The following is a 13,982-nucleotide window of genomic DNA, read 5'->3' as shown; positions in this document are numbered from 1 at the left end:
GTTGTTGACCACATTTAATACCTGAGTTACTGATTTTATAAGTACTTTAACACTCTTCTGGACTGCACGACTTAACAGTACACGTGGGTCAGTTTAAGCGTTCAGGATCAGCATTAAGTGTCAGTACTGTTAGCAGGAACTCGTGTCCAACTCTGCGACCCCATGGACTGTAGCCTGCCAGGTTCCCCTGTGCGTGGAATTCTCCAGGCAAGAATACTGGAGTGGGTTGCCATTCCCTTCTCCAGGGGATCTTTCTGATCCAGGGATTGAACCTGTGTCTCCTGCATTGCAGGCAGATTTTTTTTTTTTTGTTCCGCTGAGCCACCAGGGAAGCCTGTCAGTCATCCTAGGACATTGTAAAGACCCATGTTGGTAAAATGTGTTTTAAAATACCAACATCTTGTGCTGAATAAGTTTTCAGCATCCATAAAGTGAAGAATCTGGTCTCCTGTTTGTTTTGTTTGCATTTTCATTTACCTTTGCTGATAGGTAAATGATTAAGATGAGAAAATAATGAAAAGTTTCATATTGTGGCTTGGATTTTGCGATGTCAGTACCATACTTCTGAAACGACATGACCGAGCTATAAAATTAAATGAAGTATACACTTGGGAAAACAACAGTTTTCTTTCTCTGTGTTTCTTTCTGAGACCCTTGATAGAAATAATAAAATAAATGTGGCAGTTCCATCAAAAATATTCAGATATACTCATAGACTTCCTTAGGTTGTATATATGTTAATGAGAAATATTTCTACTTTTCTGTCAAAGGCCTGTCATGTGAGAGTTGTACTTAATATGTAATGTAATCTTTATAAAGTTCTTAAGCTAATTTCATTGTGCTTTAAAATTCTTTGTGCCAATGTCTCCCTCTCGCTTTTGTTTTCGAGTGGCTTTTTGGAGAGCGTGGGGCAGCTTGACCACAGGGGTCAGCTACTGCCCTTGAGAGGGGAGGGCACCCGGGATCCCAGCTTCTCTGAAGTCGTCATCCACAGAGTTTGGTGAACAATCCTGTCTTTTTCCTGTTGAGATTTAAAGCCGTTTGGTTGGTAGTAAAGAGAACGCTTAGAATGTCTGGGAGAGAGTACTCAAAGTGCTGGAGAAGAGAGAGACAGAGAAAGAGAGACAGAGAGACAAAGAGATGCAGAGAGACTGAGGGGAGGAGACAGAGAGGGGTGTGAGGAGGTGAGGTTTAAGGCAAAGGAAGCACGTGAACGTGACCCTTTTTCTCTCCAACCATAGAACTGAAGAAGGGAGGAAACAGACCCCCTGAAGGAAGGAGACAGGGTTCTGGGACACCCTCCCTGTGCGGGTGGCCCTGACGCTGGTCCCAGTGGAGCGGGGGCACTGGCCTCTCGAAGGTCTTTTGGGCCGGGCAGGCGGTGGTGATGCTGGGCGCCCGAGGGCCTCAGGAGCTGCGTCCTCCCCTTGGTGTCTGAGCGTGCGCATGTGTTTGTTTGCAGGTGGCAGAGACAAGCGCGGGGGTCCCATCCTCACCTTCCCGGCCCGCAGCAACCATGACAGAATACGGCAGGAGGACCTCCGGAGGCTCATCTCCTACCTGGCCTGTATCCCCAGGTGAGTGCGGAGGGCCTGGCCGCTCGCCATCCATCTGGCCCCTCCCGGGAAAACAGGCCCCTGTAACACGGGTCCCAGCAAGGCGCTGCCGCGATGGAATCACATTCTTGCTCCCTGTTTCCCTCCTGTGACACTTTCCCTCCTGGGTGCTGGGCGGGAAGGGCTGAGTTCCTCGGGAGGTGGGGTGGGGTGGGGTGCCCCCCCGGGCTGGGACGTGAGGGTGTGGTGCCCGAGGCAGCAGTGGCACAGAGACGGTGGGGGCCCTGATCCGAGACTGCTTCGTGGATCCTCGGGGTGCAGGCAGATGTTAACAGATGTCCACCGCAGGGGGCTGGTGACCGCCCCTAACCCCTTTAGGGTGACACCAGCCTGGGAGACAGCCCTGTCCTCTGCTGACCCCCTCCTCAGCATGGCTGTGGCAAGTCAGCTTTGGTCTGGATGGTCTGACCTCCGGAGGGAGTTCCTGGGTTTTTCTTCACATTCTTGGGTGTCCTTTGTGGGAAAGCTATCACACGTCATGGATGACACATGAATGGGCCCCTTAATCAGGTTAAAAATGTGGGAAAAGTTTCCCCCTTTGTCTTACTCTGGTGTTTCCTTGAACTGTTGAAATCATAGAATTGGAAAGAGTCTTAGAAGTTATTTACTGCTCTGTCACTTATAAATACGGCATAGTTTGTGGCCACCTCTTACTGAGCTCTCACTGTGTGCCACGTGCTGTGCTAATGGTGACAAAGCGCGCGGTACAGAGGGCAGTGCAGAAGAAGAAAGGAATCCCTGCCCCCCTAAATGACGCTTGTGGTGGAGTTTAAGTGAACAAGGTGAATTCCATCCAGGTGATGCTTTAAAAGCAGTTACATTGTTGGAATTCTGGATATAACTTTGGCAACTTGCTGTTTGGTCTTGAAATCTGTGTTGACTGTAAATATTAAAAAATTGCCTTTTCTTTCATTGATGCCATAGAAAAATTGATACACATATATTGTCGATCATCTGATGACCCACTTTAAACAGAGACACAAAACTTTGTCCTGGGAATTGCGTAAACAGCACTGGAGAGAAGCAGGTGCCCCCGTGCCTGTCCTCGGGCTCCAACAATGATCACTTTCTGCCCATCTTGTCTGCTTTCCCCACAAAATATAGTACATCTCCAGCATCTTCTTGTTTCTCTCCAATGTGACCCTAGAACCACTGAACACAGTTAGTTCACTTCATTTCCTGGATTTGCCTTTGTATTTACAATTCTGGACGATAGGAAATGCCATTTTCTTGTTCTTGGTTCATTTAATGAGCAGGGAAGAGAGATGATGCATTTATCAAGTGATAATGGAGGAAGATTTCATAGTGGTCCAAATGGCAGTGGCAACAAAGAGATTCCTCTCCAGGCCCACTCCGGTCCTCCAGTGACTGGAAAAGAGCCACGCTGCCCCCAGGGGGCCTGCAGAGGTGGGAGCACTCCGGCTTAAGCCAAACAAAGGGATCAGCGATCATCATCAGAAGGTTCAGGGTGTGAGAATTTGGTGGGACCTACCTACAGACTCGCTTATTCTTAATTTCTGAGTCTGATAGTTTGTTGTTAGTTTCAGGGTGATATAAACAGTCCTGGACAGTGGAGGGGGGTCCCTGTGGGACTCCTATCTCAGTCCACCACCATCCCACATTTTCTGCAATATGAAGGAGCCTCTGGCTACACCTTGGCCACACAGTCACAGGACCACGCATTCCCAGGCGTGGAGAGAGTGCTATCCAGGAAAGCGTGTGGGCAGGGTCAGACAGCTGGCCTGGTTACTTATATTTATGAATTTTCTGATCTTTGTGATAGTAATCTGTGCTTCTTAGATCATCGTATTGAGTAGGATTATTTACATGCGGGCCTGGGATGGTGTCTGCCTATGGTTGCTGCCTCAGCTGTAGTATGGTAATGTCTGTTTTTCACATTTGCCTTTCAGCTTTCCTTCAGTAGTTTCCCCCCCCCTTTTTTTTTTTAATTGGAGGCTAATTACTTTACATTATTGTAGTGGTTTTTGCCATACATTGACATGAATCCTCCATGGGTGTACATGTGTCCCCATCCTGAACCCCCCTCCCACCTCCCTCCCCATCCCATCCCTCTGGGTCACCCCAGTGCACCAGCCCAGAGCACCCTGTCTCATGCATCAAACCTGGACTGGCGATCTATTTCACGTATGATAATATACATGTTTCAATGCTATTCTCTCAAATCATTTCCTTCTTGCCACGTGTTCTAGAGCCAGATCTTCTTGTCTCTTTTTTTTCTGCGTGGCTTCCTGATTGTCTTTCCACTAGAACGGCCTTGAAGTTAAACATCAGTGTGATCTGAGCAGCGGTGCCTGGTTTTGAGTATTGTTATTTGGGACACCTGCCTTTCCCCTCTCCCTTTCTAAAGAAACAAAACAATTAGAGTAATAGACTGACTTTCATATGATTAATTTGCAAGGACACTTTTCCTTGAAATGAGTAGGAGAGAAGTCAGAGTGGAATTTCTTGCTGGTGTACCTGGGACTCCTGCACAGAGATGAAGTCACATTAATCTTGGTATATGTCTAAGTTGTTTATTGCTCTTAACACATGAATTATACTAACTAGAATGTTTTGTCTTCTCTAGAATGATTTATAGTAGCTAAGGTTTCCCAAGTGGCTCAGTGGTAAAGAGTCCACTTACCAAATGCAGGAGATGCAGGAGACATGGGTTCAATCCCTGGGTCGGGAAGATCCCCTGGAGGAGGAAATGGCACCCTGCTCCAATATTCTTGCCTGGGAAATTCCACGGGCAGAGGAGCCTGGTGGACTACAGTCCATGGGCTCACCAAGAGTGGAACACAACTGAGTATACATGCATGCAAGCACACATATACATAGCAGCTGAATGGATAAATTGCTCTTTGGTCATCAATGAAGTCATGTGAAACTCTGAGTTGATTCATTCATGAACATTCGTATAAGATACCTTCTTCATCTAGGAAATGAAAAAAGAAGACTTTCTCTTTTCTAGAGACCTGCATTGAAAAAGGACTTAAGTTCTATCTACATTTTTTTTAATCTCACAGCTAAAATGAAGCTTTTAGGTAAAACTGCTATAAAATACCTGGTTAATAAGTCTCAATTTCGAATGAGCAGTGTTTTGGAGGTAGAGACATGGCCCAGAGCCCTTGTGTAGCAGCCGTAGTTGTTCACTGGATGCTCAGAAGTTAGAACGGGCTTTGGGGGTGTTTGCAGGTCACTGCTTTCTTCACAATGTCTCACTTTCAACTTGTAAAGACGGACGGGTGGGAAGCTTGGGCACTCCCAGCCTGGCTGGTCTGCTGCTCGAGTTCCTTGGAAGTCCCCGGTGGGAACTTGTGAGTTGGATCGCAGAGGCAGGTGACTAGTTAAGCCTTCCGTAAACTGTACAAGCTCAGGACATCTTTCGCTTGTGTCTGTCTCCAGCTCATTCCTTTTGTTAAGCCTGGAGTTACTCAGGATTCCTTCTAAGCCCCTGTCAAGTGGAGTGGCTTTGTAGTTTTATGTACACACTGCATAGCGCTCTGTGAACAGAAAGACAGGCTGCCAGAGAATTGACCTCAATGAGGGGAAGACCGATGAAGCCCAGGCCCTAAACAGCACCTGATAACAACTGTCGAACCTAGTGCTGTGGTTTGACCGTTTCTGGGGCGCATCTCTGGGATGCAGCAGCAGGACCTGAGGGTCTGGAGCCTCGGTCCCCGCTGGGCAGCAGATGTGGACATCCTCCCGCTCAGGCTGGTCTAGCCCCGAGGACCTCTGGAGCCCAGAAGCTCCTACTGAATGGACTCCTGCAGGATAGCAGACCCCATTAGTGCCCGAGGGAGGCCAGGCCGCTTCATTTCAGTGACTTGGGAGATTTCGGGAGACATTTCTGGGAGTGCCAGCTGCCTCTAAGGATTTATGAAGGAGGCTGAGACACTCCGCGGATCCTGGCCTGGGATCTGCTTGAGACAGGAAAAGCGATTGCCTGAGGAGTCAAGGGTGACCTCTCTTTAAGTTCACAGTCATACAGAAGCGAATCAGATCACTCCTCACTGCGTCCCACGCTGGAGTGATAAGCCGGGGGCCGCCGGATAAGTCTGTTTGTGTTCCTAGGACTGTGAGCTATCACGTGTCCAGGTTCTATCTCCTCAGACTTTCTGGGAATGTTTCGGTGATGGGCCCCTTGCACTGCTGTGATTGTCGCAGGAACCTGGAGTGTGAGTTATTCTAACAGTGAGAGTCCAGATGAGGAAAAGAATGGTGTGTGTGGGAGTGGGGAGGGCAAGAAGGCGGAAGAGCTCATGCAAGGGAGCGTGAGATTGACTTAAATTTAGTTGAGATCGTGCTTCTTTTTTTTTCGGTTGTCTACAGTGGGCTCACTTTATTTAAAAAAATGTTTAATTAAAATTTTTCAGTAGAGTTGACTTAGGATATTTGTGTTAGTTTCAGTTGTACAGCAGGATTGTTCAGCTATACGTACATTTGTTTTTCAGGTTGTTTCCATCGTGGGTTATCACAAGACACCGAGTGTAGTCCCCTGTGCTGTGCAGTAAACCTGTGTAGCTTGTCTGTTTTATGTACGGCAGTTTGTATCTGTTAGTCCCAGTCTCCTGATTGATCCCTCCCCGTCTCCCTTTTTCCTGCGGTGACCGTGAGTTTGTTTTCTATGTCTGTGATTCTGTTTCTGTTTTGTATAGAGATTCATTTGTATGATTTTTTAGATTCCACATGTAATTGGCACCGTATGAAGTTGTCTTTATCTGGCTTACTTCACTTACTGACTGACTTCACTTCACTTTTAGGTTCATCAGTGTCGTTGCAAATGGCAATATTTCTTTGTTTTTTATGATCGAGTAATATTCCGTTGTGTGTATAAATATGTATATCACACCTTTAGAAGCCAGTTCTCCGTTGACTCTCACCTGGTTGTCCCCATGTCTTGGCTGTTGTTCATTGTGCTGTTACGAACATTGGGGTGCACCCCTAGTTTTTGAATTAGAGTTTTCCTTTTTCTCTGTATGTTTGTCCTGGAGTGGGATTGCCGGATCATATGGTAACTGTCTTTTTAGTTTTTGAGGTACCTCTGTACTCTTTTCCACAGTGGCTGCACCAGCATTCCCATCAGCAGTGTGGGAGGGCTCCCTTTGCTCCACAGCCTCTCCAGCATTTGTTGGTAGACTTTCTGATGACGGCCGTGCTGACTGGTATGAGGTGCTGCTGCCTCATTGTAGTTTTGATTGCGTTTCTCCAATAGTGAGCAGCGTTGAGCATTTTTTCATCTGCCTGTTGGCCACCGTCTGTATGTCATCTTTGGAGAGATGTCTGTCTAGGTCTTCTGCCCTTTTTTTTATTAGCTTGTTTGTTTTTTTGACACTGAGTTATATGAGCTGTTTGTATATTTTAGATATGAACCTCTGTCAGTCACATCATTTGTAAATATTGTCTCCCATTCTGTAGGTTGTCTTTTTGGTTTGTTGATGGTTTTCTTTGCTGTGCAAAAGCTTTTAGGTTGGTTTAGGTCTCGTTTGTTTAGTTTGCTTTTGTTTCTTTTTCCTTGGGAGATTGATCTAAGAAAATACTGCTGCAGTTTATGTCAGAGAATGTTTTGCCTGTTTTCTCTTTCAGGAGTTTTATGATGTCATGTCTTAAAATTCTTTAAACTGTTTTGAGTTTATTTTTGTATATGGTGTGAGGGGGAGACTATGGAGTTTTAACCCATGTATATGGACACTTTGAGTTTTGTTTTTTCTTTTTTTTTTTTTAACTTATAATTTTATTTATTTATTTATGGCTGTGCTGGGTCTTCATTGTTTTGAGGCCTTTTCTCTAGTTGTGGCAAGCCGGGGCTACTCTCTGATTTTGGTGCTCGGGCTTCTCATCTCAGTGGTGTCTCTTACTGTGCAGCATGGGCTCTAGAACGCAGGCTCGACAGGCTCAGTAGTTGTGGCGCATGGGTTGGTTGCTCTGCGGCATGTGGGATCTTCCCCGACCAGGAATTGAACCTGTGTCTCCTGCATTGGCAGACGGATTCTTAACCATTGAGCCACCAGGGAAGCCCTTGTTTTTTCGTTTATTGCAGATATGCTTTATATGCATTTCTTGTGTCCTCGGGTTGAGATTTAATAGGGTTCATAATTTTTATGTCTTCATCGAGGACATTCTTAAGAGAAACCGGCTCTTTTGTTTAACAGCTTGAACTTGGAGAGAAGAATACAGTGACTCCTAGCACTGCCTTGACTTGTTGCTAAGAGGCAACCGTGTTTTCTGTGGCCTGTGCACTCTCAGTGCAACCGGCTGACAAAGACAAATAAGACACAGTAATCCCATGAAAATAAGTGTACCCCAGACCCTGCCAGATGGGGGGGTCCCCCGGGGCTGGTGACCCACACCTGAGAAGCTGCGAGGGAACTCAGGGTCCCAGGCAGGTTAAAGGGAATAAACTGGGACGTTCAGAAGCTCGCGCACGCTGATGTGAGTGGTCCCAGCTCCTCGCAGTCCTGGAGCCCAGGTGACTAATGCGCCCGGCTCTGCGTGTGCTGTCAGGGTTCCCTCCCTGTTTAGCTCTGTCCTTGTTTAGTGGCCCTTCACCCTTACTCGGCAGCGTGTGTGAACAGTTAACGCACACAAGGCCAGAGAGATGGGCAGGGTGGTCACTGCTTTTCTCCTAAAGAGAAGACAAGATGCAAAAGCCATGGCACAGCATAAAGACTTGAACATTTTGGAGGCTGAACCCTCTGCAGGTATAGTTAGTCTGTTCCGTTAAGGCACCAGGGAGGGCGAGAAGCACGGCTAAGAGCCACGCTCTCTTGGTAAGGATTCTGCATCCAGCAGCTCCCTGGGTACCAGTGCGGGACGGCCAGGCAGTGGGTGGAGGGACCCGCCCTGCCAGCAGCAGAATGACGGAGGCAGAGCCTTCCTCGCCAGGCCAGCCTCCGACCAGACACAGGGGTGAGCCCTGGCATGGTGTCAACCTGCCTTTTCTTTCTCTCCAGTGAAGAAGTCTGCAAGCGAGGGTTCACGGTGATTGTGGACATGCGTGGGTCCAAGTGGGACTCCATCAAGCCGCTGCTGAAGATCTTACAAGAGTCCTTCCCCTGCTGCATCCATGTCGCGCTGATAATCAAGCCAGACAACTTTTGGCAGAAACAGAGGACTAATTTTGGCAGTTCTAAATTTGAATTTGAGGTAACTTCCCCGTGTAGCCAGACCAACTCAACCAGTAGGTGTGGTTTATTAAAAGCTTTTCTGTCGTCATTGCAGGCTGCTTATAGATGTTTCAGAACCATGTATCCAGCAAAAGCTGCCTATCTTAGTTACAAGTGACATGTAAAGTTAGTCATTATGTTAAATAAGACAGGTTGGTTTGTCACCTTATCCTCTTTGGGGGTTAGGTTCCAGGCCTCTTGTCCCTGGGCAGTGGGGTTGCTGGGGTGTAACCTGTGTGTCTTAGAAGCCTGTTTCCTTTCACTTCATGGGATAAAATAGCTTTACTGTTGAGCGCAAGTGGCTTTAGGTGGCGTCTGAGGCCTCACTGTTAACCCCAGCTGTGGAAATAAGGGAATAATAGGGAGAAATGCCCAGCCTCAGAGTTCCTGAGGAGATGTGTGGGAGAGACTGACTTTTTTATCGCGTCCTTAATTAATGTTGGAGCGAACCATCTGCTATGTATTTGATACGTCAGGTCTCTCATTTACAAAAAGAGAGCGATTCTTTAAACCCCGGGCGGAGCCCTGGGTCCAGTTAGCACACAAGGTCGCTGTCTTTCAGTGTGTAAAACAGCCCTCAACCTGCTGCTTGACTCTCCTTCCCCTGGAACCTCCTCTCCTTAGGCTCCCAGGCTTCTGACAAAGCTCTGATGCAGTTGGTTTCATGAGAGTATTATGGGGAGAAGGTACTCTGGCCAGCTGGAAACTTGATTCATGCCATATTGTGTAATAAAATTTAAATATTTCCTAATTATAAATGCTAATTTTTAGTTGACTAGATGGTTCATCTAGCCGCTTTGCCCAAACATTAGGTTATAGTGAATGTATTCATGTATTTTAAGGTTAACAACAATACTAGTATTAAACATATCACACAATATTAATTCTTAAGCTTGATGTTACATGTTACACCTTTCAGAGTCTTTTCATGCATACATGAATTGCATTTTAAAATTTGGATCCTTGGTACTGATTTTCAACCTGAAATCTGCATGTAGTTTTTGAATTTGAGGTGAAAGGTGAAACCAGTAAGCCTTTATCTTACACACCAGACGAAGTGAGTTTGGAGGACAGTTTGTCAGATATCGGTTCTTTTCTTGACACAGAATGTAAAATGTGCTGTATTTGATGATACACATTTTAAGCAGACACAGCAGTTTGTTGGTGTAAGGTCTGTAGGTGTTTGCTAATCTCGCTGTGCTATCTCCCTCTGGGCCTTTAAAGTTTCCTCCCCTAGTTTTTCTGTTGACCTTCTCTCTACGTTATCACCTGCTTCTGTCCATGAAGTGATTGCTCCATGGACGTTTTTAAACTCTGGGCAGATGAGACAGCAATGAACCTGTGGTCACATTTCAGGCTAAAGTGCTGGGCCAGGAGCCGCCCCCCTTTCTAGCTCTGCCTCTTTTTGCCATTTGTTATGCCAAACAGCACAGACGCAGCTGTAGGTTTCTCTAAGACTAGAGGTAGCAGAGGTGGGGTTACATAAGCCTTTCTCTGTTTTATTTTTTGGCTCTGGGCCACATTTTTTTTTTTTTTCTCTTTTCCTTTGTCTTCACTAACTCCCCCTCCGTATGTTTTCCGTGAGGCATCATACGTAATATTAACTCCGAGTCACATTCTGTTAGGGTGAGATGAAGGTTTATCACCCAGGCTGTAGTTGACCTGAGCCTTGTGAGTGTTAGATTGTTAGGTAGGTGATTGATGTGCAACCTGTGTGCTGCTCAGGGACTTCCCTGGTGGTGCCGTGGTTGAGGCTTCGCCTTCCAATGCAGGGGGTGCGGGTTCGATCTCTGGTTGAGGAGCTAAGATCCCACATGCCTCGAAACCAGAAAACCAAAACATGAAACAGGAGCAATATTGTAGCAAATTCAAAGACTTTAAAGATGATCCACATCAAAAAAAAAAAAAAAAAAATTAAGTATCTGTGCTGCTCAGAGTCACTGTGGATCTCTGCAAGTGAATGGAACATTTGTTCTCTCTCCAACTTTGTGAGAAGGGCGTCTGCCAGCTTTCTTGCTAACCCTTGAGCATTTTCTAAATTTTTAAAAAGTCACTCATGTTCCAGTGTGCCTAATGTAGTGAGTTAATGTCCACATTCTTGGAAAGAAATCGACTTTCTTTAGCTGTCATGAAATTCAATGATTCTATTATTTTAGGTTTTCCAACTAACAGCCGTGTGTTATTCTAATGAATTTGTCTTTCACCGAGTGTACTAATGCTTCTTTTCATTTACATTTGTTTTAATGGGGCCAGCACAAGGTATGTTATGTTTTCTATAAGTGGATTACTTGCTTCAAGTTTGAAAATCTGTGGTTAAGTGTTACAAATTGCATTATGGTAAGACCATGTATGACGGGTTCATCTTCTCACACGTGATTTTCTTTCCCCTTAAGACAAATATGGTCTCTTTAGAAGGCCTTACCAAAGTAGTTGATCCTTCTCAGCTAACGCCCGAGTTTGACGGCTGCTTGGAGTACAACCATGAAGAATGGATTGAGATCCGACTTGCTTTTGAAGACTACATTAGCAACGCGACCCACATGCTCTCTCGGCTGGAGGAGCTCCAGGACATCCTCGCCAAGAAGGAGTTGCCCCAGGATTTGGAGGGGGCGCGGAACATGATCGAGGAGCATTCCCAGCTGAAGAAGAAGGTGATTAAGGCCCCCATAGAGGACCTGGACCTAGAGGGACAGAAGCTGCTGCAGAGGATTCAGAGCAGCGAGAGCTTTCCCAAAAAGAACTCGGGCTCAGGCAACGCAGACCTGCAGAGCCTCTTACCCAAGGTGTCTGCCATGCTGGACCGGCTGCACTCGACGCGGCAGCATCTGCATCAGATGTGGCACGTGCGCAAGCTGAAGCTGGACCAGTGCTTTCAGCTGAGGCTGTTCGAGCAGGATGCTGAGAAGGTAGTGGATGGGGCGGGGGTGCTACAGTGCTTCCTGAAGGGAGGCTGCCTGAGTCGCTGGGTCTGAGCACCCGAGGCTGGTTTGGTTGGGAGAAAGGGCGGAAAAAAAGGGCTGGGGAGAGGCGAGCCACTCACATGGCCTCGGTTAGAGAGCAGCAGTGTCAGTTCGGAGATCTCCCTTCCGTCTGCTTTCCAGCGTTTCTCATCGCGCATGAGAGCCTCTTCTAGAAACTTAAAGTGGTTAATTACTGATGGTTTGGTTTAGATTGCCTGTAAGATAGACATGAATATTTTCAATTAAAAGGGTGAAAACTTTATAGAATATCTTATTGAAAGCAGTAATGATGCATGTACTTTTGTAATACTTGCTCTTCCACCCAGAAAAGCCAGCGGAAAAACACCCTTCAGACCCATTATTGAATTTGTTTTCACAATAAAAGGCGAATAATGAATTAAGAATAATAACTTCTGGGAAACAACAGGCAATAATTAGTTACGGTTTCCTGTCAAACCAGCAGGTCAGAGTGAGCTCTTGAATGTCTTAGCAACGTGAAAACAGGACACTTACTTAGAGGAAAGGGTTGCAAGCCGTGAATGTGGGTGAATTGATCTGTGTTGAACTGAGCTCACTGAATCCTTTTCAAGGACAGGAAAATGTTTTATAAAGTTAAGAAAGCCTATTGAAGTCTTTGATATAAAGGGATCTTTTGAAAGGTGACAGTCCAGCACTATTATCCCATATTATTATTTGGTAAGCTTCTAACCTCTATTTGTTTAAGGTGACCCTTGCATAGCACGGGGGTTGGGGTGTTGACACTCACGAAGTTGAAAATCCACAAACTGTGCTCTCTGCCTCTAAAACAAAGGAGTTGCTGAATGACTCACCCGGGGATGAGAGGCTGAAACAGTTTGGTAGAATCAAGGCCCCAGCCCCAGTTCTTTTGATTCCATATATGATCTCTAGTTGAACACAACTTTTTGCCACACGTAAAGATGTGTAAAATGAAAATACAGGTTCTTCATTTATTGAAGAATGTAGATACTCCATTTACTTCATTTATCTGCATGTAATTAGACCCGTGCAGCTCAAACCCAGGCTGTTCCAGGTTCAGCTGTAGCGCCTTGTCAGAGACGCTGGAGAACCTTCCTTTCAGTTACTCAGCAAGCAGGTGACTGCCCCTAGGTTCCGGTTCGCATCACAGAAGCAGTGTTAATTGACAGTCATTTCTTTTCCCTTAAATGTTTTCCTGGGAACAATATAATTAACATCATTTTCCAGGTGGCATCTCTGTTGACTCTTAAGAGGGGTGTCATTGTTAAAGTTTTCCCCATTTCTTTTTGTTTTTATGGTAAATTTTATAGTTTGCACAGGGATTTTTTTTTTTTTTAATTCTTCTTGCATTAAAGAGCATAATCTCTTAGTCATTGAAATTGCTGTCAGTAATCTGTGAGCAGAGCAACACCCATCCAGAGACCCGTAAGTTTGTAATTTCACCTAACGGGTCTTTAATTGAAGAGCAGTGTGGCTAATTATGTGGTTCGGTATAGCAGAGAGTCAGAAGATTGGAGTTTTAATCAGCCTGGGGGATCTGAATGACCTCTGCTTATGTATCTACTTCTTAATTCCTCATCTGTCTAAGGAGCACCCTAGGTAAGATTGTCTTGTAGCTCTTGCAGGTTCAGAACTGTGACTTGGTAGCTGTCTAGCATCTTCTGGGCCCCAGTGCAGCAGGGGTTGTCGGCGGAAGGACGCCGCCCTTCCTTGGTTTGGTCCGGTTCCTGGGCCTGTGTCAGGCCTCTCTTTCTCGGGAGTGATCCCAGGTTGTCTTTTTTCATCCCGGTAGATGTTTGACTGGATCACACACAACAAGGGCCTGTTTCTGAACAGCTACACTGAGATTGGGACCAGCCACCCTCATGCCATGGAGCTCCAGACCCAGCACAACCACTTTGCCATGAACTGCATGGTAAGACGCTGGGGTGCAGGGGTGTCGGGGCGCAGGGGTGTCCTGCCGCTGAGCGAACTTTAGCAGACGGGGGAGGGTATTTACACGGCTCCTTCCCAGCACGCTGCCTGGAGCTCGTGTAGGGCCTTCTGACGATCCGATGTAGCAGCTGACCTCCAGTGTGGGAGATTCTCTGTGGCAGCAGTGTGCAGGTAGCTTGTTTTTAAGTTTGTAAGCAAACAGAAGTGAAAACAAGCAAGCCAACCAACCAGTGAAACTTGAACCAGTTCACCTGGCCAGGCCCACATGCATGGTTTTGATGCTGGCCTCTGAACTATCCCTC

At 46.3% G+C, this 13,982-nt stretch overlaps 1 protein-coding gene across 4 annotated transcripts in view; it reads left to right on the top strand.

The window, feature by feature from the left end:
- TRIO (trio Rho guanine nucleotide exchange factor) overlaps positions 1–13,982 on the top strand; it is a 361,479-nt gene that overhangs the window by 140,469 nt on the left and 207,028 nt on the right. For all 4 annotated transcript variants that reach the window (XM_070774837.1, XM_070774838.1, XM_070774840.1 and 1 more), the window contains exons 3-6: positions 1,463–1,577; positions 8,576–8,768; positions 11,182–11,694; positions 13,538–13,660. In XM_070774837.1, the coding sequence (XP_070630938.1) occupies positions 1,463–1,577; positions 8,576–8,768; positions 11,182–11,694; positions 13,538–13,660 (944 nt within the window). The remainder of the gene's footprint in view (positions 1–1,462; positions 1,578–8,575; positions 8,769–11,181; positions 11,695–13,537; positions 13,661–13,982) is intronic.

The sequence above is a fragment of the Bos indicus genome, chromosome 20, assembly GCF_029378745.1.
Source record: "Bos indicus isolate NIAB-ARS_2022 breed Sahiwal x Tharparkar chromosome 20, NIAB-ARS_B.indTharparkar_mat_pri_1.0, whole genome shotgun sequence".
Classification (NCBI taxonomy): domain Eukaryota; kingdom Metazoa; phylum Chordata; class Mammalia; order Artiodactyla; family Bovidae; genus Bos; species Bos indicus.
The sequence above is the reverse complement of the archived record's forward strand: the minus strand, read 5'-3'. Positions and strand labels throughout refer to the sequence as shown.